This window comes from Oncorhynchus keta, unplaced genomic scaffold, assembly GCF_023373465.1.
Source record: "Oncorhynchus keta strain PuntledgeMale-10-30-2019 unplaced genomic scaffold, Oket_V2 Un_contig_28385_pilon_pilon, whole genome shotgun sequence".
NCBI lineage: Eukaryota > Metazoa > Chordata > Actinopteri > Salmoniformes > Salmonidae > Oncorhynchus > Oncorhynchus keta.
This window is the reverse complement of record NW_026286011.1, coordinates 26,752-51,332: the sequence shown is the minus strand read 5'-3', so window position 1 is coordinate 51,332 and position 24,581 is coordinate 26,752. Positions and strand designations below refer to the sequence as shown.

At 46.1% G+C, this 24,581-nt stretch overlaps 1 protein-coding gene across 1 annotated transcript in view; it reads left to right on the top strand.

The window, feature by feature from the left end:
- LOC118377805 (contactin-5-like) overlaps positions 1–24,581 on the top strand; it is a 71,945-nt gene that overhangs the window by 36,696 nt on the left and 10,668 nt on the right. The window contains exons 3-4 of the mRNA XM_052507020.1: positions 2,599–2,757; positions 12,031–12,180. Coding sequence (XP_052362980.1) covers positions 2,599–2,757; positions 12,031–12,180 — 309 coding nt within the window. The remainder of the gene's footprint in view (positions 1–2,598; positions 2,758–12,030; positions 12,181–24,581) is intronic.

Below are 24,581 nucleotides of genomic sequence, written 5' to 3'. Positions count from 1 at the left end.
TTCTCTGGCAGCAAGACGTCAGTGTCCACTATGTGGCTGGTTTTCCCTTTGTAATCCATAGACCCTGCCACATACGTCTCGTTGAATTGCAACTCCACTTTGTTTGACATTTTGCTTGTTTGATTGCCTTGTGGAGGGAATAACTACACTGTTTGTATTCATCCATATTCCCAGTCACCTTGCCATGGTTAAATGCATTCAGTTTTATGTGAACGGTGCAATCTATCCACGGTTTCTGGTTTGGGTAGGTTTGAATAGTCAAAATGGGAACAATATCCCCTCTACACTTCCTGATGAACTCAGTCACTGTCTCCATGTATACGTCAATGTTATTCTCAGAGGCTACCTGGAACATTTCCCAGTCCACGTGATCAAAATAATCTTGAAGCATGGATTCTAATTTGCCAGACCAGCATTGAATAGACCTTAGCACGGGTACATCCTGTTTGAATTTCTGCTCATAGGAAGGGAGGAGCAAAATGGAGTTGTAATCTGATTTGCTGAAAGGAGGGCAGGGGAGGGCCTTGTAGTCATCTCAAAAGGGGGAGTAGCAGTGGACACGTGTTATACCAGAGCAACATCTACAGGTAATGTGTTGATAAAACTTCAGTAGCGTTTTCCTCAAATTTGCTTTGATAAAATCCCCAGCTACAATAAATGCCGCCTCAGGATATGTGGTTTACAGTTTGCAAAAAGTCCAGTGTTCATTGAGGGCCATCGTGGTATCGACTTGAGGGGAATATATTTGGTGGTGAGTTATTCTAGGTCAGGTGAACAAAGGTCTTGAGTTGCTGTTATTTTTATTTCACTTGTATTTAACCAGTTGACCAGTTGAGAACAAGTTCTCATTTACAACTGCGACCTGGCCAAGATAAAGCAAAGCAGTGCGACAAAAACAACAACACAGAGTTACACATGAGATATTAACACTGGATTGAAAGATGTGCAGATGAGGATGTGCAAGTAGAAATACTGGTGCTCAAAAGGGCAGAAAAACAAAAACAAATATGGGGATGATGTAGTTGTGTGGGCTATTTACAGATGGGCTATTTACAGATGGGCTGTGTACAGATGGGCTGTGTACAGATGGGCTATTTACAGATGGGCTATTTCCAGATGGGCTATTTACAGATGGGCTGTGTACAGATGGGCTATTTACAGATGGGCTGTGTACAGCTGCAGCAAATGGTAAGCTGCTCTGACAGCTGATGCTTAAAGTTAGTGAGGGAGATATAATTCTCCAACTACAGTGATTTTTGCAATTCGTTCCAGTCATTGGCAGCAGAGAACTGGAAGGAAAGGAGGCCAAAGGAGGTGTTGGCTTTGGGAATGACCAGTGAAATATACCTGCTGGAGCTTGTGATACAGGTGGGTGTTGCTATGGTGACCAGTGAACTGAGATAAGGTGGAGCTTTACATAGCAAAGACTTATAGATGACCTGGAGCCAGTGGGTTTGGCGACAAATATGTAGCGAGGACCAGCCAACGAGAGCATACAGGTCGCAGTGGTGGGTAGTATATGGGGCTTTGGAATACAAAATGGATGCACTGTGACAGAAGTCAAGGATTGGTAGGATAGTCAGTTTTACGATGGTATGTTTGGCAGCGAGAGCGAAGGAGCCTTTGTTTCAAAATAGGAAGCTGAAAATGATTATTTGCTGCAGGAGGGACTGGTGAACTTCACAAAATAGACCGCATCATGAGGGAGGAAAATTATGTGGATATATTGAAGCAACATCTCAAGATATCAGTCAGGAAGTTCAAGCTTGGTCGCAAATGGGTCTTCCAAATGCACAATGACCTCAAGCATACTTCCAAAGTTGTGGCTAAATGGCTTAAGGACAACAAAGTCAAGGTATTGGAGTGGCCATCACAAAGCCCTGACCTCAATCCCGTATTAAATTTGTTGGCAGAACTGAAAAGTGTGTGCGAGCAAGGAAGCATATAAACCTGACTCAGTTACACCAGCTCTGTCAGGAGGAATGGGACAAAATTCACCCAACTTATTGTGGGAAGCTTGTGGAAGGCTTCCCGAAACGTTTGACCCAAGTTAAGCAATTTAAAGGCAATTCAACCAAATACTAGTTGATTGTATGTAAACTTCTGTCCCACTGGGAATGTGATGAAGGGAAAAAAGCTGAAATAAATCATTCTCTCTACTATTATTCTGACATTTCACATTCTTAAAATAAAGTGGTGATCCTAACTGACCTAAAACAGGGAATTTTTACAAGGATTAAATGTCAGGAAATGTGAAAAACTGAGTTTAAATGTATTTGGCTAACATGTATGTAAATTTCCAACTTCAACTTTATGTGTTTTTGCTGTTTGTTCTTTGTTATAGAGCCAAAAAGTTTGGAGAAGTGGTTTTGGATAGATAATGCTTCGTGTTGTTTAGAGTTTTCCAATTTTCCCAGAACTGGTTAGATTCTATGTATTCTTGTAGTGATGCTCGTTCTTTGTCCGTAGTGTATTTCTGTATTGTTTTTGTGATTTGTGATTGTTTTTGGTTGGATAGGTTTCTAAATTTCTCTCCGTCTCTCTCTCTCTCTCTCTCTCTCTTTCTCTCTCTCTCCCTCTCTCTAAATCTCCCTCTAGGCCCCCCAGGACCCCCTGGTGTGGTGATAGTAGAAGAGATCACGGACACTACAGCCACCCTGTCTTGGAGTGGAGGGGTGGACAACCACAGCCCCATCAGCAGCTACAATCTCCAGGCCCGGAGCCCTTTTTCCCTGGGCTGGCAGACCCTCAGGACAGGTATGGATGCTGTCCTGTTTTAGGCCAGAGATGTTTAGCTCCATAGGGGATGTATTGCATTGTGGAAAACGATATGGAGGCCAGAGATGTTAAATTGCATACAGGATATATTGGCTTGTGGAAACCGATATGGAAGGAAATATAAACTCTAGACTTCGAATGTCCCCGACTGGAGACTAATGCTGGATGTGCATTGTTTTGTTCTTGTCCATGATGATGAATTCATTGTAACTGTAATTTCCTGTTCAGAACTTGGCTGTTGTTCAAAAGAACTTAATAAAAACAAGTCTGTGGAGCTCAAAAGGTCATTTCAGTGGTCTAAATTACATGCAGAATTATGTCAGATTTTACCGGAAAATTAACCTCTATCCGTTAAGAATGGCAAAGCTGATTCCTGAGTTGGCAGTGAGAAACCACAGGATTTTTACTGAGCTTTCGCTATTTCATTGGGTTTATTTCCCCGTACCATGACAGTAATAGCGTATAATTATCTGTTCATGTCAGAGGATGACTGCTGACTCAGTAGGTGTAATCTGCACCGCTGCTGCTTCGGCGTTGGGAGGATAATAATAATAGAAAAGTTTAGAGCTCCATAATGAATCATGTCCATAGATTTAGGATGATTCACAATAACTGTGGCCCAAATGACACCATATTCCCTAGATAGAACACTACTTTTGACAAGAGCACTATGGTGATCCCTATGGGCTCTGGTCAAATGTAGTGCACAAGTGAATAAGGTGCCATTTGGGATACAACCCTTTTCATTTTGTTATTTTACATTAAGCCGTGTTCATTAACATAGAACATGAAGAAAGGCCATTAGGCCTTGTTCAACAACACAGACTGGGAAGAAAGGCCATTAGGCCTTGTTCAACAACACAGACTGAGAGGAAAGGCCATTAGGCCTTGTTCAACAACACAGACTGGGAAGAAAGGCTATTAGGCCTTGTTCAACAACACAGACTGGGAAGAAAGGCCATTAGGCCTTGTTCAACAACACAGACTGGGAAGAAAGGACATTAAGCCTTGTTCAACAACACAGACTGGGAAGAAAGGCCATTAAGCCTTGTTCAACAACACAGACTGAGAAGAAAGGCCATTAGGCCTTGTTCAACAACACAGACTGGGAAGAAAGGACATTAAGCCTTGTTCAACAACACAGACTGAGAAGAAAGGCCATTAGGCCTTGTTCAACAACACAGACTGGGAAGAAAGGCCATTAGGCCTTGTTCAACAACACAGACTGGGAAGAAAGGCCATTAGGCCTTGTTCAACAACACAGACTGTGAAGAAAGGCCATTAGGCCTTGTTCAACAACACAGACTGGGATGAAAGGCCATTAATCCTTGTTCAACAACACAGACTGAGAAGAAAGGCCATTAAGCCTTGTTCAACAACACAGACTGGGAAGAAAGGCCATTAGGCCTTGTTCAACAACACAGACTGGGAAGAAAGGCCATTAGGCCTTGTTCAACAACACAGACTGGGAAGAAAGGCCATTAGGCCTTGTTCAACAACACAGACTGTGAAGAAAGGCCATTAGGCCTTGTTCAACAACACAGACTGGGATGAAAGGCCATTAATCCTTGTTCAACAACACAGACTGAGAAGAAAGGCCATTAAGCCTTGTTCAACAACACAGACTGGGAAGAAAGGCCATTAGGCCTTGTTCAACAACACAGACTGGGAAGAAAGGCCATTAGGCCTTGTTCAACAACACAGACTGGGAAGAAAGGCCATTAGGCCTTGTTCAACAACACAGACTGGGAAGAAAGGCCATTAGGCCTTGTTCAACAACACAGACTGGGAAGAAAGGCCATTAGGCCTTGTTCAACAACACAGACTGGGAAGAAAGGCCATTAGGCCTTGTTCAACAACACGGACTGGGAAGAAAGGCCATTAGGCCTTGTTCAACAACACAGACTGGGAAGAAAGGCCATTAGGCCTTGTTCAACAACACAGACTGGGAAGAAAGGCCATTAGGCCTTGTTCAACAACACAGACTGGGAAGAAAGGCCATTAGGCCTTGTTCAACAACACAGACTGGGAAGAAAGGCCATTAGGCCTTGTTCAACAACACAGACTGGGAAGAAAGGCCATTAAGCCTTGTTCAACAACACAGACTGGGAAGAAAGGCCATTAAGCCTTGTTCAACAACACAGACTGGGAAGAAAGGCCATTAGGCCTTGTTCAACAACACAGACTGGGAAGAAAGGACATTAGGCCTTGTTCAACAACACAGACTGGGAAGAAAGGCCATTAAGCCTTGTTCAACAACACAGACTGGGATTAAAGGCCATTAGGCCTTGTTCAACAACACAGACTGGGAAGAAAGGCCATTAATCCTTGTTCAACAACACAGACTGGGAAGAAAGGCCATTAGGCCTTGTTCAACAACACAGACTGGGAAGAAAGGACATTAAGCCTTGTTCAACAACACAGACTGAGAAGAAAGGCCATTAGGCCTTGTTCAACAACACAGACTGGGAAGAAAGGCCATTAAGCCTTGTTCAACAACACAGACTGGGAAGAAAGGCCATTAGGCCTTGTTCAACAACACAGACTGTGAAGAAAGGCCATTAGGCCTTGTTCAACAACACAGACTGGGAAGAAAGGCCATTAAGCCTTGTTCAACAACACAGACTGGGAAGAAAGGCCATTAGGCCTTGTTCAACAACACAGACTGGGAAGAAAGGCCATTAGGCCTTGTTCAACAACACAGACTGGGAAGAAAGGCCATTAGGCCTTGTTCAACAACACAGACTGGGTGGAAAGGCCATTAGGCCTTGTTCAACAACACAGACTGGGTGGAAAGGCCATTAGGCCTTGTTCAACAACACAGACTGGGAAGAAAGGCCATTAGGCCTTGTTCAACAACACAGACTGGGAAGAAAGGCCATTAATCCTTGTTCAACAACACAGACTGGGAAGAAAGGCCATTAGGCCTTGTTCAACAACACAGACTGGGAAGAAAGGCCATTAGGCCTTGTTCAACAACACAGACTGTGAAGAAAGGCCATTAGGCCTTGTTCAACAACACAGACTGGGAAGAAAGGCCATTAGGCCTTGTTCAACAACACAGACTGGGAAGAAAGGACATTAAGCCTTGTTCAACAACACAGACTGGGAAGAAAGGCCATTAGGCCTTGTTCAACAACACAGACTGGGAAGAAAGGCCATTAAGCCTTGTTCAACAACACAGACTGGGAAGAAAGATATTTTAGGGGGGTTGAGAAGGATTACTTTATCCTATCCTAGGTATTCCTTAAAGAGGTGGGGTTTCAGGTGTCTCCGGAAGGTGGTGATTGACTCCGCTGTCCTGGCGTCGTGAGGAGTTTGTTCCACCATTGGGGGCCAGAGCAGCGAACAGTTTTGACTGGGCTGAGCGGGAACTGTACTTCCTCAGTGGTAGGGAGGCGAGCAGGCCAGAGGTGGATGAACGCAGTGCCCTTGTTTGGGTGTAGGGCCTGATCAGAGCCTGGAGGTACTGAGGTGCCGTTCCCCTCACAGCTCCATAGGCAAGCACCATGGTCTTGTAATATTATTAGTATTAAATTCAGTATTTCATATTACAGTATATCTACAGTATTATTATATTATTATTATTAAATTCAGCATTTCATATTACAGTATATCTACAGTATTATTATATTATATTATTAGTATTAAAGTCAGTATTTCATATTACAGTATAACTACAGTATTATTATATTATATTATTATTATTAAATTCAGTATTTCATATAACAGTATATCTACAGTATTATTATATTATATTATTATTATTAAATTCAGTATTTCATATAACAGTATATCTACAGTATTATTATATTATATTATTAGTATTAAATTCAGCATTTCATATTACAGTAGAACTACAGTATTCTTATATTATTATTATTATGTTATCAAAGCACACAACACTTAGTACAATACCCTAAAACTGACTGTATCATACTGTACAAAATTAAAAGCTACCATCATTGGAGTGAATGTTTGACTACAGTATTTTACTGTAATTACAAGGGATTGGTGAAAGCATGTTGGCTGCTAGGTAAAGTATTTCCACATTACAGCATATTAATGAATATTTGGTGTTTCATATGACTTACACTTCTAGAGCCAAAGGCTTCCAAACTGGTGACTACATGGCAAAACAGACTAAAAGAACATGGCAACATGCTCAACCATTTCAGGGTTATGACTTCCTGCCACTCCAATTTGTCCCCTATACATTTTAAATGGATGAGGCACTGTAACCTCATAAGGAGTTTAATTGGTACAGCATTCTCACTCAAGGGTGCAACAAATATAGCCTCTTACAAGAGACGCCTCAAAATAAATGAATGAGACAGAAACAACAACACCGTGCACCCACTAGCAGTCAATCGGTTTTTGGACCACCAAAAATACAATATGGCACTGTATTCTGTGGGGTTGAATTACACTACCATTCGAAATACAGCTATTCTTTCCAAGCCGACAACATTTTCCCACAATGCACCATCTTTTACAGTAAAACGTTTCAGATGATTTTACTGTGGATGATACCCCAAATGACAGTATAAACGAGTAAGTAAGGGTAAGTTAGGGTAAGTAAGGGTAAGTAATCCTTCTCACCCCCCTTCTCCCCCCAACAAGATTTAGATGCAAGTGGCTGTTCCACTGGTTGTCATAAGGTGTATGCACCAATTTGTAAGTCGCTCTGGATAAGAGCGTCTGCTAAATGACTTAAATGTAAATGTAAATGTAATTTTCCATTACTGTGTGTTTGTATCTTGTTGAAGAGACGGAGCTAGTTATACACAGTGTATAATATGAACATTGACAAATAGGCTCTATGCATTACACCGCATCCAATGTTCTAATTTACTTCCTACCGGGTTGATGACTTCCGGAGAGATTTCTGCTATTGTTTTCATCATTAGCTTGCTAGCTATCTAACTGACGTCGATACATTTATAGCTGAAATAGTTCACAATGACTACTTTTAAATTACAGCCCCACATGATTACTGTACCGTCTCTGATCTGGTCCAGACACATGATTACTGTGCCGTCTCTGATCTGGTCCAGACACATGATTACTGTGCCGTCTCTGATCTGGTCCAGACACATGATTACTGTGCCGTCTCTGATCTGGTCCAGACACATGATTACTGTGCCGTCTCTGATCTGGTAAAGACACATGATTACTGTACCGTCTCTGATCTGGTCCAGACACATGATTACTGTGCCGTCTCTACTCTGGTCCAGACACATGATTACCGTGCAGTCCTTGACCCCGCAGCCCTGGACATGGCAAACCATAAGCACGTAAGAGAAATTGAGGAGCTTTAATCCAAGCTGGAGAAACTGACCACCCAACACGGCTTTGGTTTACAGCGATTTGCTGGTTCTGACGAGGATATACATTTTTACACAAGGTACAGTAATCATTCATGACTTTATTGTCTCCATGGCGAAATTTTGTTTCAGCGTCATGTACACATTTAAAGTAGCATTTAAATACAAAACAAAATTGACAATACAACCTTCATAACAGTTACATACCAATAAAACATTTTTAATAAACAGACTAGGCTGGTGGCCTTACTGACTCGATAGGAACATTAGCCCTTTAGCTATTTAGGAGGGAGGCACAAATGACTGTCTAGTTGTTTTTCCTGCTGAGGGTTGCCCTATACCATATTTATTATTATCAAGTATTGTTTATTTACTATGAATTATTATCCCAAAGTCCATCTTACATTTAAGAACATGTTCACTGTTATTTAAATTAAACACTGAAGTGATAGATGTGCAGAAGACGAGTGTTGCAAGTAGCAGTACTGGGGTGCAATGGAGCTAAATAAATAACAATATGGTGATGAGGCATGTCATGACGTTGCCCTCTTTGGGTACAGCAAGCCCCACCCCCTCTCCCTGTCTCCTACACCCAGGCTGCTGTGGTCAGAGAGAGGTCGTAAATTCCTGGAGGAGATTATCTCCTCATGGCCACAGTGTAGAGACAGAGTGCATTTTCATAGAGAACAAAGGAATTTCTTCCACCTCACAGAACTGGAGAACCAAACTTAATTCATGTTCTGGAGAAGGTATAAAAGATCGGTGAAGAATCCAGCTAAGAACTGGTCCGTTTGGTACAATTTTGTGAAACTCATGGGAGTCGGTGGAACCCCGTTCCCAGACAGGTTAACTAAATCAGAGGACCGCCCATGAGCACAGTTAGGACCTGGCGTCATGAGAAAGCTTTTTCTGCTCTCCCGAATAAAACCCCCACTTTGAAAATTTCTCAACAGACCATGTTGTTCTCAATTACGAGAGGACAAAGGTTGCAGACCAGCTTACCTCGATAGCGAGAGGGACAAGGTTTGAGACCAGACTGCTGAATATTTTAACCATCCCACATGGTTAAACTCTTAGACTATTGATACCGACAGAATAAGAACAAGTCTTTGATATTAATTACTAGTCTGCCGACAACCACCGAAACATCTATTCTATAACGACATGAATGAATGTCACTCTGAACTCCCCATTCTAAGAGAGAGAGAGGACGGACAGATTCCAACAGAAACTTTTCAACAGAGACCCGACGACACACTGATTGTAAATATATATATTGATTGCAATTATTCCCGAATGAGTGAGCGTTCATGTGCAAAGGATTAGCATTTCAATTGTTATAATTATCAACTCTGTGTTGTCTTTGTCACGCCTTGGTCATAGTATTTTGTGGTTTCGTTATATATTTGGTCAGGCCAGGGTGTGACATGGGTTTATTTTGTTGTGTTTCGTATTGGGGTTTTGTAGGCATTGGGATTGCGGCTGAGTAGGGGTGTAGCATAGGTTTGGCTGCCTGAGGCGGTTCTCAATCAGAGTCAGGTGATTCTCGTTGTCTCTGATTGGGAACCATATTTAGGTAGCCGGGGTTTCACTGTGTATTTCGTGGGTGATTGTTCCTATCTCTGTGTAGTTGTTCACCAGACAGGCTGTATAGGTTTTCACGTTCCGTTTGTTGTTTTGTATTTGTATAGTTATTTCATGTATTCGCTATTCGTCATTAAAGAACATGAATAACCACCACGCTGCATTTTGGTCCGACTCTCCTTCAACAAACGAACGGCGTTACAGTCTTATCTCAGTCAACCCTTTTGTACACCAAGCCACGATGCTGGTTTATCCCACTAGGAAACTCCGTTGTCATTTCCTTGTAACTATCGACTGTTTGTGTGAATTTGCATTTCTGTGAATAACTTAGTTAGTAAACAAATTATTTTAAGACAATTGATGTATGGATGACTCATAGTGAAGACTTGGTTCGTGTAGTTAACCAACAATTTACGATGTTTGGAATGAGACTTAAAAAATATATATTTAACCTTTATTTAACCAGGTAGGCAAGTTGAGAACAAGTTCTCATTTACAATTGCGACCTGGCCAAGATAAAGCAAAGCAGTTCGACACATACAACGACACAGAGTTACACATGGAGTAAAACAAACATACAGTCAAAAATACAGTATAAACAAGTCTATATACGATGTGAGCAAATGAGGTGAGATAAGGGAGGTAAAGGCAAAAAAAGGCCATGGTGGCAAAGTAAATACAATATAGCAAGTAAAACACTGGAATGGTAGTTTTGCAATGGAAGAATGTGCAAAGTAGAAATAAAAATAATGGGGTGCAAAGGAGCAAAATAAATTAATTAATTAAATACAGTTGGGAAAGAGGTAGTTGTTTGGGCTAAATTATAGGTGGGCTATGTACAGGTGCAGTAATCTGTGAGCTGCTCTGACCGTTGGTGCTTATAGCTAGTGAGGGAGATATGTGTTTCCAGTTTCAGAGATTTTTGTAGTTCGTTCCAGTCATTGGCAGCAGAGAACTGGAAGGAGAGGCGGCCAAAGAAAGAATTGTTTTTGGGGGTGACCAAAGAGATATACCTGCTGGAGCGCGTGCTACAGGTGGGTGATGCTATGGTGACCAGCGAGCTGAGATAAGGGGGGACTTTACCTAGCAGGGTCTTGTAGATGACATGGAGCCAGTTGGTTTGGCGACGAGTATGAAGCGAGGGCCAGCCAACGAGAGCATACAGGTCGCAATGTTGGGTAGTATATGGGGCTTTGATGACAAAACGGATTGCACTGTGATAGACTGCATCCAATTTGTTGAGGGAAATTGGGGAATGGTAGAGGCAGTCTGGTGGTGAATAAGGGGGATGGTAGAGGCAGTCAGCATAGACAGGCTAGTGGTGAATATGGGGATTGGTAGAGGCAGTCCCTATTACTTCTGGGCCCTGGTCAAGAACCCTATTCCTTATGGGCCCTGGTCAAGAACCCTATTCCTTCTGGTTCCTGGTCAAGAACCCTATTCCTTATGGGCCCTGGTCAAGAACCCTATTCCCTTCGGGCCCAGGTCAAGAACCCTATTCCTTCTGGGCCCTGGTCAAGAACCCTATTCCCTTTGGGACCTGGTCAAGAACCCTATTCCTTCTGGTTCCTGGTCAAGAACCCTATTCCCTTTGGGCCCTGGTCAAGAACCCAATTCCTTCTGGTTCCTGGTCAAGAACCCTATTCCCTTTGGGCCCTGGTCAAAAGAAGTGCTTTATAACTGGAATTGGGCCATTTGGGACGAATCCATCTACTTTTTTAGCCAACTGTTCACTGACTTGCCCTATGGATAATTGGTTTAACCTTGACAAGCTGGGTTTGTGGCTAGCCAGCCGGCATTGGCTATCCCAGCCAGCCAGTCCTGTCCTGTTATATTTATCTTTACAATATTAGAAAGTCAGCCATAATAAGGAATCAGAGAGTACGATACAATATAACTGTAGTGGATCATCAGAGCGTATAGTGATCAGTTCAACTGCAGAGTAAGTGTATCTGCATTGGGTAAGTAAGGGTAAGTAATCCTTCTCTCCCCCCCCCCAACAAGATTTAGATGCAAGTGGCTGTTCCACTGGTTGTCATAAGGTGTATGCACCAATTGGATAAGAGCGTCTGCTAAATGACTTAAATGTAAATGTAATGTTAAAAATGCATTGTGGCAAGATTACATCATACCATTCCACGAGTGTATTTCAATAACAGAGTTATGATTCGAATATACAATATTTTCCCAACTGCAATGCTGCGGTGTCAACATGTCCTGTTTAATTCTGAGCCAACATCTCTGTTCTCCAGTGATGTATTTCGACTGTTCTGGCCCTGTTTATCATGCAGTTCTGGTTGTGAATGTCTCTCTATCTCCCCTCTCCCTCCGTCCTCTCCAGACCCAGAGCCAGTGACAGGGGACATGGAGTCAGCCATGGCTGTGGAGCTCAACCCCTGGGTGGACTATGAATTCAGGGTGGTGGCCAGTAACGCTATCGGGACAGGAGACCCCAGTGCCCCATCCAGAGGGGTCCGGACTAAAGAAGCAGGTAACTTTAATGTGTGTGTGTGTGTGTGTGTGTGTGTGTGTGTGTGTGTGTGTGTGTGTGTGTGTGTGTGTGTGTGTGTGTGTGTGTGTGTGTGAAACTGTGCCACCAACACCACCTCTGTGGGTCCCTCATGATGGAATATAGCTCCCCTTCAGGTGTTGGAGGTCTGGGTTGCGGTGTGGGCCTAGCAGGTGGAGGTCTGGGTTGGGGTGTGGGCCTAGCAGGTGGAGGTCTGTGTTGGGGTGTGGGCCTAGCAGGTGGAGGTCTGGTTGGGGTGTGGGTCCAGCAAGTGGAGGTCTGGTTGGGGTGTGGGCCCAGCAGGTGGAGGTCTGGTTGGGGTGTGGGCCTAGCAGGTGGAGGTCTGGTTGGGGTGTGGGCCTAGCAGGTGGCGGTCGGGTTGGGGTGTGGGCCTAGCAGGTGGAGGTCTGGTTGGGGTGTGGGCCTAGCAGGTGGAGGTCTGGTTGGGGTGTGGGCCTAGCAGGTGGAGGTCTGGTTGGGGTGTGGGCCTAGCAGGTGGAGGTCTGGTTGGGGTGTGGGCCTAGCAGGTGGAGGTCTGGTTGGGGTGTGGGCCTAGCAGGTGGAGGTCTGGTTGGGGTGTGGGCCTAGCAGGTGGAGGTCTGGTTGGGGTGTGGGCCTAGCAGGTGGAGGTCTGGTTGGGGTGTGGGCCTAGCAGGTGGAGGTCTGGTTGGGGTGTGGACCTAGCAGGTGGAGGTCTGGTTGGGGTGTGGGCCTAGCAGGTGGAGGTCTGGTTGGGGTGTGGACCTAGCAGGTGGAGGTCTGGGTTGGGGTGTGGGCCTAGCAGGTGGAGGTCTGGTTGGGGTGTGGGCCTAGCAGGTGGAGGTCTGGTTGGGGTGTGGGCCTAGCAGGTGGAGGTCTGGTTGGGGTGTGGGCCTAGCAGGTGGAGGTCTGGTTGGGGTGTGGGTCCAGCTGGGTGAGAACATATAGTATATAACTGACTACAGTTCAATCCAAAAATATTTTTCTCTCACTAAGCGAAAGCATCATGTTTAACTGACATGTTTTTCTTACTCAACTAGCAAAACAAAAGAACCCGTCTCGGCAGGATACTATTTCTAAAATAGAAATATACATAGCATTCAAGAAATCAGTATCTCCTGTTAAAAACGCAATGCAGATAAAGCAGCTGGTAAAATAGACTATTTACACCAGTCAACTTTGCTACGGCATTTCTTTGCGTCCCAAATGGCACCCTATTCCCTCTGTAGTGCACTATTTTAGACCAGGGCCCAAAGGGTTCCTATTCCCTATGTAGTCCACTACTTTAGACCAGGGCCCAAAGGGTTCCTATTCCCTCTGTAGTCCACTACTTTAGACCAGGGCCCAAAGGGTTCCTATTCCCTCTGTAGTCCACTACTTTAGACCAGGGCCCAAAGGGTTCCTATTCCCTCTGTAGTCCACTACTTTAGACCAGGGCCCAAAGGTTTCCTATTCCCTCTGTAGTCCACTACTTTAGACCAGGGCCCAAAGGGTTCCTATTCCCTCTGTAGTCCACTACTTTAGACCAGGGCCCAAAGGGTTCCTATTCCCTATGTAGTCCACTACTTTAGACCAGGACCCAAAGGGTTCCTATTCCCTCTGTAGTCCACTACTTTAGACCAGGGCCCAAAGGGTTCCTATTCCCTATGTAGTCAACTACTTTAGACCAGGGCCCAAAGGGTTCCTATTCCCTCTGTAGTCCACTACTTTAGACCAGGGCCCAAAGGGTTCCTATTCCCTCTGTAGTCCACTACTTTAGACCAGGGCCCAAAGGGTTCCTATTCCCTCTGTAGTCCACTACTTTAGACCAGGGCCCAAAGGGTTCCTATTCCCTCTGTAGTCCACTACTTTAGACCAGGGCCCATAGGGTTCCATTTGGGATGTAGACTGTTTCTGTTCCTAACTGCGTATGTATGTAATCCAAACCAGGGATTGTTTTCCAGAAATATAATATATAAACCTGGCCATGGCTGAGTGGCTGAGGCTCTGAGTGGCTGAGGCTCTGAGTGGCTGAGACTCTGAGTGGCTGAGACTCTGAGTGGCTGAGACTCTGAGTGGCCCAGTGGCTCAGGCTCTGAGTGGCTGAGGCTCTGAGTGGTTGAGGCTCTGTGGCTCTGAGACTCTGTGTCTCTGTGGTTCTGAGGCTATGTGTCTCTGAGACTGTGGCTCTGAGGCTCTGGGGCTCTGGGGCTCTCTCTCTGTGGCTATGAGGCTATGAGGCTCTGAGGCTCTGTTTCTCTATGTCTCTGTCTCTGTGTCTCTGTCTGGCATCTGCTTATTTAACAAACTCCTCAACCAATTAAAGCAGCTGCTCACATGCCCAAGATCACCATGCGCAATACCAAGCGTCTGCTGGAGTGGTGTAAAGCTTGCCGCCATTGGACTAGGGAGCAGTGAAAATGCGTTCTCTGGAGTGATTAATCACTACTCTTCACCATCTGGTAGTCCGACGGACAAATCTGGGTTTGGCGGATGCCAGGAGAACGCTACCTGCCCCAATGCATAGTCCCAACTGTAAAGTTTGTTGGATGAGGAATGATGGTCTGGGCCTGTTTTTCATGGTTTGGACTAGGCCCCTTACTTCCACTAAAATGATATGTTTTTATGTTTTATTAAACCGTTTGTAGGGGGTGAAGATCAGCTTTAATATTGCAGCTAGATTGTGGCTTCCATCAATGTAATTGTCTGCATCATCTCCAATCACCCAACATCAGTACCAGTCTCGCTAATACTCTTGTGGCTGAATGTAATGAAATCAAATCCAATGGAATCAAATGTTATTTGTCACTTGCGCCGAATGCAAGTCGTGGCCAAAAGTCTTGAGAATTACACAAAAATGAATTTCCACAACGTTTGCTGCTTCAGTGTCTTTAGATATTTTTGTCAGATGTTACTATGGAAGACTGAAGGATAATTACAAGCATTTCAAAGGCTTTGATTGACAATTATATGAAGTTGATGCAGAGTCAATATTTGCATTGTTGACCCTTCTTTTTCAAGACCTCTGCAATCCGCCCTAGCACGCTGTCAATTAACTTCTGGGCCACATCCTGACTGATGGCAGCCCATTCTTGCATAATCAATGCTTGGAGTTTGTCAGAATTTGTGGGTTTTTGTTTGTCCACCCACCTCTTGAGGATTGACCATAAGTTCTCAATGGGATTAAGGTCTGGGGAGTTTCCTGGCCATGGACCCAAAATATCGATGTTTTTTTCCCGAGCCACTTAGTTATCCCCTTTGCCTTATGGCAAGGAGCTCCATCATGCTGGAAAAGGCATTGTTCGTCACCAAACTGTTCCTGAATGGTTGGGAGAAGTTGCTCTCGGAGGATGTGTTGGTACCAGTCTTTATTCATGGCTGTGTTCTTAGGCAAAATTGTGAGTGAGCCCATTCCCTTGGCTGAGAAGCAACCCCACACATGAATGGTCTCAGGATGCTTTACTGTTGGCATGACACAGGACTGATGGTAGCACTCACCTTGTCTTCTCCAGACAAGCTTTTTTCCCTAAATAATCGGGAATGGGTTTCATCATAGAAAATGACTTTACCCCAGTCCTCAGTAGTCCAATCCCTTTACCTTTTGCAGAACATGAGCCTGTCCCTGATGTTTTTCCTGGAGAGAGGTGGCTTCTTTGCTGCCCTTCTTGACACCAGGCCATCCTCCAAAATGGCCTGGAGTATATGCAAATTGCCATCATACAAACTGAGGCAGCAGACTGTGAAAATGTATATTTGTGTCATTCTCAAAACTTTTGGCCACGACTGTATACCTTACAGTGAAATGCTGACAGACAAGCCCTTTACCAACAATGTATTTATAAGAAAAATCAGTGTCAAGAAAATATTTATCCAAATAAACTGAAGTAAAAAATAAATTAATAAAAAGCAACAATAAAATAACAGTAGCGAGGCTATATGCAGGGGGTACTGGTACAGAGTCAATGTGGAGGCTATATGCAGGGGGTACTGGTACAGAGTCAATGTGGAGGCTATATGCAGGGGTACTGGTACAGAGTCAATGTGGAGGCTATATGCAGGGTGTACCGGTACAGAGTCAATGTGGAGGCTATATGCAGGGGGTACTGGTACAGAGTCAATGTGGAGGCTATATGCAGGGTGTACCAGTACAGAGTCAATGTGGAGGCTATATGCAGGGGGTACTGGTACAGAGTCAATGTAGAGGCTATATACAGGGGTACCGGTACAGAGTCAATGTGGAGGCTATATGCAGGGTGTACCGGTACAGAGTCAATGTGGAGGCTATATGCAGGGGGTACGGTACAGAGTCAATGTGGAGGCTATATACAGGGGGTACCAGTACAGAGTCAATGTGGAGGCTATATGCAGGGGGTACTGGTACAGAGTCAATGTGGAGGCTATATACAGGGGTACCGGTACAGAGTCAATGTGGAGGCTATATACAGGGGGTACCGGGACAGAGTCAATGTGGAGGCTATATACAGGGGTACTGGTACAGAGTCAATATGGAGGCTATATACAGGAGGTACCGGTACAGAGTCAATGTGGAGGCTATATACAGGGGTACCAGTACAGAGTCAATGTGGAGGCTATATGCAGGGGTACTGGTACAGAGTCAATGTGGAGGCTATATGCAGGGTGTACCGGTACAGAGTCAATGTGGAGGCTATATACAGGGGTACCGGTACAGAGTCAATGTGGAGGTTATATACAGGGGGTACCGGTACAGAGTCAATGTGGAGGATATATGCAGGGGGTACCGGTACAGAGTCAATATGAAGGCTATATACAGGGGTACCAGTACAGAGTCAATGTGGAGGCTATATACAGGGGTACCGGTACAGAGTCAATGTGGAGGCTATATACAGGGTGTTACGGTACAGAGTCAATGTGGAGGCTATATACAGGGGTACCGGTACAGAGTCAATGTGGAGGCTATATGCAGGGGGTACCGGTACAGAGTCAATGTGGAGGCTATATACAGAGGGTACCGGTACAGAGTCAATGTGGAGGCTATATGCAGGGGGTACCGGTACAGAGTCAATGTGGAGGCTATATACAGGGGTACCAGTACAGAGTCAATGTGGAGGCTATATGCAGGGGTACCGGTACAGAGTCAATGTGGAGGCTATATACAGGGGGTACCGGTACAGAGTCAATGTGGAGGCTATATACAGGGGTACCAGTACAGAGTCAATGTGGAGGCTATATACAGGGGGTACCGGTACACGAGTCAATGTGGAGGCTATATACAGGGGGTACCGGTACAGAGTCAATGTGGAGGCTATATGCAGGGGGTACCGGTACAGAGTCAATGTGGAGGCTATATGCATGGGGTACCGGTACAGATTCAATGTGGAGGCTATATACAGGGTACCGGTACAGAGTCAATGTGGAGACTATATACAGGGGGTACAGAGTCAATGTGGAGGCTATATACAGGGGTACCGGTACAGAGTCAATGTGGAGGCTATATACAGGGGTAGGTACAGAGTCAATGTGGAGGCTATATACAGGGGGTACCAGTACAGAGTCAATGTGGAGGCTATATGCAGGGGTACCGGTACAGAGTCAATGTGGAGGCTATATGCAGGGGGTACCGGTACAGAGTCAATGTGGAGGCTATATACAGGGGTACCGGTACAGAGTCAATGTGGAGGCTATATACAGGGGTACCGGTACAGAGTCAATGTGGAGGCTATATACAGGGGTACCGGTACAGAGTCAATGTGGAGGCTATATACAGGGGTACCGGTACAGAGTCAATGTGGAGGCTATATACAGGGGTACCAGTACAGAGTCAATGTGGAGGCTATATACAGGGGGTACCGGTACAGAGTCAATGTGGAGGCTATATACAGGGGGCACCGATACAGAGTCAATGTGGAGGCTATATACAGGGGTACCGGTACAGAGTCAATGTGGAGGCTATATGCAGGGGGTACCGGTACAGAGTCAATGTGGAGGCTATATACAGGGGTACGGTACAGAGTCAATGTGGAGGCTATATACAGGGGGTACCGGTACAGAGTCAATGTGGAGGCTATATACAGGGGTACCGGTACAGAGTCAATGTGGAGGCTATATACAGGGGTACCGGTACAGAGTCAATGTGGAGGCTATATACAGGGGTACCGGTACAGAGTCAATGTGGAGGCTATATACAGGGGTACCGGTACAGAGTCAATGTGGAGGCTATATACAGGGGTACCAGTACAGAGTCAATGTGGAGGCTATATACAGGGGTACCGGTACAGAGTCAATGTGGAGGCTATATACAGGGGGCACGGTACAGAGTCAATGTGGAGGCTATATACAGGGGTACCGGTACAGAGTCAATGTGGAGGCTATATACAGGGGTACCGGTACAGAGTCAATGTGGAGGCTATATACAGGGTACCGGTACAGAGTCAATGTGGAGGCTATATACAGGGGTACCGTACAGAGTCAATGTGGAGGCTATATACAGGGGTACCGGTACAGAGTCAATGTGGAGGCTATATGCAGGGGTACCGGTACAGAGTCAATGTGGAGGCTATATACAGGGGGTACCGGTACAGAGTCAATGTGGAGGCTATATACAGGGGTACCGGTACAGAGTCAATGTGGAGGCTATATACAGGGGTACCGGTACAGAGTCAATGTGGAGGCTATATACAGGGGTACCGGTACAGAGTCAATGTGGAGGCTATATACAGGGGTACCGGTACAGAGTCAATGTGGAGGCTATATACAGGGGTACGGTACAGAGTCAATGTGGAGGCTATATACAGGGGTACCAGTACAGAGTCAATGTGGAGGCTATATACAGGGGTACTGGTACAGAGTCAATGTGGAGGCTATATACAGGGGGTACCGGTACAGAGTCAATGTGGAGGCTATATACAGGGGGTACCGGTACAGAGTCAATGTGGAGGCTATATACAGGGGTACCGGTACAGAGTCAATGTGGAGGCTATATACAGGGGGTACCGGTACAGAGTCAATGTGGAGGCTATATACAGGGGTACCGGTACAGAGTCAATGTGGAGGCTATATACAGGGGTACCGGTACAGAGTCAATGTGGAGGCTATATACAGGGGTACTGGTACAGAGTCAATGTGGAGGCTATATACAGGGGTACGGTACAGAGTCAATGTGGAGGCTATATACAGGGGTACCGGTACAGAGTCAATGTGGAGGCTATATACAGGGGGTACCGGGTACAGAGTCAATGTGGAGGCTATATACAGGGGTACCGGTACAGAGTCAATGTGGAGGCTATATACAGGGGTACCGGTACAGAGTCAATGTGGAGGCTATATACAGGGGTACCGGTACAGAGTCAATGTGGAGGCTATATACAGGGGTACCGGTACAGAGTCAATGTGGAGGCTATATACAGGGGTACCGGTACAGAGTCAATGTGGAGGCTATATACAGGGGTACCAGTACAGAGTCAATGTGGAGGCTATATACAGGGGTACCGGTACAGAGTCAATGTGGAGGCTATATACAGGGGTACCGGTACAGAGTCAATGTGGAGGCTATATACAGGGGTACCGGTACAGAGTCAATGTGGAGGCTATATACAGGGGGTACCGGTACAGAGTCAATGTGGAGGCTATATACAGGGGTACCGGTACAGAGTCAATGTGGAGGCTATATACAGGGGTACCGGTACAGAGTCAATGTGGAGGCTATATACAGGGGTACTGGTACAGAGTCAATGTGGAGGCTATATACAGGGGTACCGGTACAGAGTCAATGTGGAGGCTATATACAGGGGTACCAGTACAGAGTCAATGTGGAGGCTATATACAGGGGGTACCGGTACAGAGTCAATGTGGAGGCTATATACAGGGGGTACCGGTACAGAGTCAATGTGGAGGCTATATACAGGGGTACCGGTACAGAGTCAATGTGGAGGCTATATACAGGGGTACCGGTACAGAGTCAATGTGGAGGCTATATACAGGGGTACCGGTACAGAGTCAATGTGGAGGCTATATACAGGGGTACCGGTACAGAGTCAATGTGGAGGCTATATACAGGGGGTACCGGTACAGAGTCAATGTGGAGGCTATATACAGGGGGTACCGGTACAGAGTCAATGTGGAGGCTATATACAGGGGTACCGGTACAGAGTCAATGTGGAGGCTATATACAGGGGTACCGGTACAGAGTCAATGTGGAGGCTATATACAGGGGTACGGTACAGAGTCAATGTGGAGGCTATATACAGGGGTACCGGTACAGAGTCAATGTGGAGGCTATATACAGGGGTACCGGTACAGAGTCAATGTGGAGGCTATATACAGGGGTACCGGTACAGAGTCAATGTGGAGGCTATATACAGGGGTACCGGTACAGAGTCAATGTGGAGGCTATATACAGGGGTACCGGTACAGAGTCAATGTGGAGGCTATATACAGGGGTACGGTACAGAGTCAATGTGGAGGCTATATACAGGGGTACCGGTACAGAGTCAATGTGGAGGCTATATACAGGGGTTACGGTACAGAGTCAATGTGGAGGCTATATACAGGGGTACCGGTACAGAGTCAATGTGGAGGCTATATACAGGGGGTACCGGTACAGAGTCAATGTGGAGGCTATATACAGGGGTACCGGTACAGAGTCAATGTGGAGGCTATATACAGGGGTACCGGTACAGAGTCAATGTGGAGGCTATATACAGGGGTACCGGTACAGAGTCAATGTGGAGGCTATATACAGGGGTACCGGTACAGAGTCAATGTGGAGGCTATATACAGGGGGTACCGGTACAGAGTCAATGTGGAGGCTATATACAGGGGTACCAGTACAGAGTCAATGTGGAGGCTATATACAGGGTGTACCGGTACAGAGTCAATGTGGAGGCTATATACAGGGGGCACCGGTACAGAGTCAATGTGGAGGCTATATACAGGGGTACCGGTACAGAGTCAATGTGGAGGCTATATACAGGGGGTACCGGTACAGAGTCAATGTGGAGGCTATATACAGGGGTACCAGTACAGAGTCAATGTGGAGGCTATATACAGGGGGTACCGGTACAGAGTCAATGTGGAGGCTATATACAGGGGTACCGGTACAGAGTCAATGTGGAGGCTATATACAGGGGTACCAGTACAGAGTCAATGTGGAGGCTATATACAGGGGGTACCGGTACAGAGTCAATGTGGAGGCTATATACAGGGGTACCGGTACAGAGTCAATGTGGAGGCTATATGCAGGGGTACCGGTACAGAGTCAATGTGGAGGCTATATACAGGGGTACCGGTACAGAGTCAATGTGGAGGCTATATACAGGGGGTACAGAGTCAATGTGGAGGCTATATACAGGGGTACCGGTACAGAGTCAATGTGGAGGCTATATACAGGGGTACCGGTACAGAGTCAATGTGGAGGCTATATACAGGGTACCGGTACAGAGTCAATGTGGAGGCTATATACAGGGGTACCGGTACAGAGTCAATGTGGAGGCTATATACAGGGGTACCGGTACAGAGTCAATGTGGAGGCTATATACAGGGGGTACCGGTACAGAGTCAATGTGGAGGCTATATACAGGGGGTACCGGTACAGAGTCAATGTGGAGGCTATATACAGGGGTACCAGTACAGAGTCAATGTGGAGGCTATATACAGGGGTACCGGTACAGAGTCAATGTGGAGGCTATATACAGGGGTACCGGTACAGAGTCAATGTGGAGGCTATATACAGGGGGTACCGGTACAGAGTCAATGTGGAGGCTATATACAGGGGTACCGGTACAGAGTCAATGTGGAGGCTATATACAGGGGTACCAGTACAGAGTCAATGTGGAGGCTATATACAGGGGTACCGGTACAGAGTCAATGTGGAGGCTATATACAGGGGTACCGGTACAGAGTCAATGTGGAGGCTATATACAGGGTACCAGTACAGAGTCAATGTGGAGGCTATATACAGGGGTACCGGTACAGAGTCAATGTGGAGGCTATATACAGGGGTACCGGTACAGAGTCAATGTGGAGGCTATATACAGGGGTACCGGTACAGAGTCAATGTGGAGGCTATATACAGGGGTACCGGTACAGAGTCAATGTGGAGGCTATATACAGGGGTACCGGTACAGAGTCAATGTGGAGGCTATATACAGGGGTACCGGTACAGAGTCAATGTGGAGGCTATATACAGGGGTACGGTACAGAGTCAATGTGGAGGCTATATACAGGGGTACCGGTACAGAGTCAATGTGGAGGCTATATACAGGGGTACCGGTACAGAGTCAATGTGGAGGCTATATACAGGGGTACCGGTACAGAGTCAATGTGGAGGCTATATACAGGGGTACCGGTACAGAGTCAATGTGGAGGCTATATACAGGGGTACCGGTACAGAGTCAATGTGGAGGCTATATACAGGGGGTACCGGTACAGAGTCAATGTGGAGGCTATATACAGGGGTACCGGTACAGAGTCAATGTGGAGGCTATATACAGGGGTACAGAGTCAATGTGGAGGCTATATACAGGGGTACCGGTACAGAGTCAATGTGGAGGCTATATACAGGGGTACCGGTACAGAGTCAATGTGGAGGCTATATACAGGGGTACCGGTACAGAGTCAATGTGGAGGCTATATGCAGGGGTACCGGTACAGAGTCAATGTGGAGGCTATATACAGGGGTACCGGTACAGAGTCAATGTGGAGGCTATATACAGGGGTACCGGTACAGAGTCAATGTGGAGGCTATATACAGGGTACCAGTACAGAGTCAATGTGGAGGCTATATACAGGGTGTACCGGTACAGAGTCAATGTGGAGGCTATATACAGGGGTACCGGTACAGAGTCAATGTGGAGGCTATATACAGGGGTACCGGTACAGAGTCAATGTGGAGGCTATATACAGGGGTACCGGTACAGAGTCAATGTGGAGGCTATATACAGGGGTACCGGTACAGAGTCAATGTGGAGGCTATATACAGGGGGTACCGGTACAGAGTCAATGTGGAGGCTATATACAGGGGTACCGGTACAGAGTCAATGTGGAGGCTATATACAGGGGGTACGGTACAGAGTCAATGTGGAGGCTATATACAGGGTGTACCGGTACAGAGTCAATGTGGAGGCTATATACAGGGGTACCAGTACAGAGTCAATGTGGAGGCTATATGCAGGGGGTACCGGTACAGAGTCAATGTGGAGGCTATATACAGGGGTACCGGTACAGAGTCAATGTGGAGGCTATATACAGGGGTACCGGTACAGAGTCAATGTGGAGGCTATATACAGGGGGTACCGGTACAGAGTCAATGTGGAGGCTATATACAGGGGTACCGGTACAGAGTCAATGTGGAGGCTATATACAGGGGTACTGGTACAGAGTCAATGTGGAAGCTATATACAGGGGTACCGGTACAGAGTCAATGTGGAGGCTATATACAGGGGTACCGGTACAGAGTCAATGTGGAGGCTATATACAGGGGTACCAGTACAGAGTCAATGTGGAGGCTATATACAGGGGTACCGGTACAGAGTCAATGTGGAGGCTATATACAGGGGTACCGGTACAGAGTCAATGTGGAGGCTATATAGGGGGTACCGGTACAGAGTCAATGTGGAGGCTATATACAGGGGGTACCGGTACAGAGTCAATGTGGAGGCTATATACAGGGGTACCGGTACAGAGTCAATGTGGAGGCTATATACAGGGGTACCAGGTACAGAGTCAATGTGGAGGCTATATACAGGGTGTACCGGTACAGAGTCAATGTGGAGGCTATATACAGGGGTACCGGTACAGAGTCAATGTGGAGGCTATATACAGGGGTACCGGTACAGAGTCAATGTGGAGGCTATATACAGGGGGTACCGGTACAGAGTCAATGTGGAGGCTATATACAGGGGTACCAGTACAGAGTCAATGTGGAGGCTATATGCAGGGGTACCGGTACAGAGTCAATGTGGAGGCTATATACAGGGGTACCGGTACAGAGTCAATGTGGAGGCTATATACAGGGGTACCAGTACAGAGTCAATGTGGAGGCTATATACAGGGGTACCGGTACAGAGTCAATGTGGAGGCTATATACAGGGGTACCGGTACAGAGTCAATGTGGAGGCTATATGCAGGGGTACCGGTACAGATCAATGTGGAGGCTATATACAGGGGTACCGGTACAGAGTCAATGTGGAGACTATATACAGGGGGGTACAGAGTCAATGTGGAGGCTATATACAGGGGTACCGGTACAGAGTCAATGTGGAGGTATATACAGGGGTACAGAGTCAATGTGGAGGCTATATACAGGGGGTACCGGTACAGAGTCAATGTGGAGGCTATATACAGGGGGTACCGGTACAGGGTCAATGTGGAGGCTATATACAGGGGTACCGGTACAGAGTCAATGTGGAGGCTATATACAGGGGTACCGGTACAGAGTCAATGTAGAG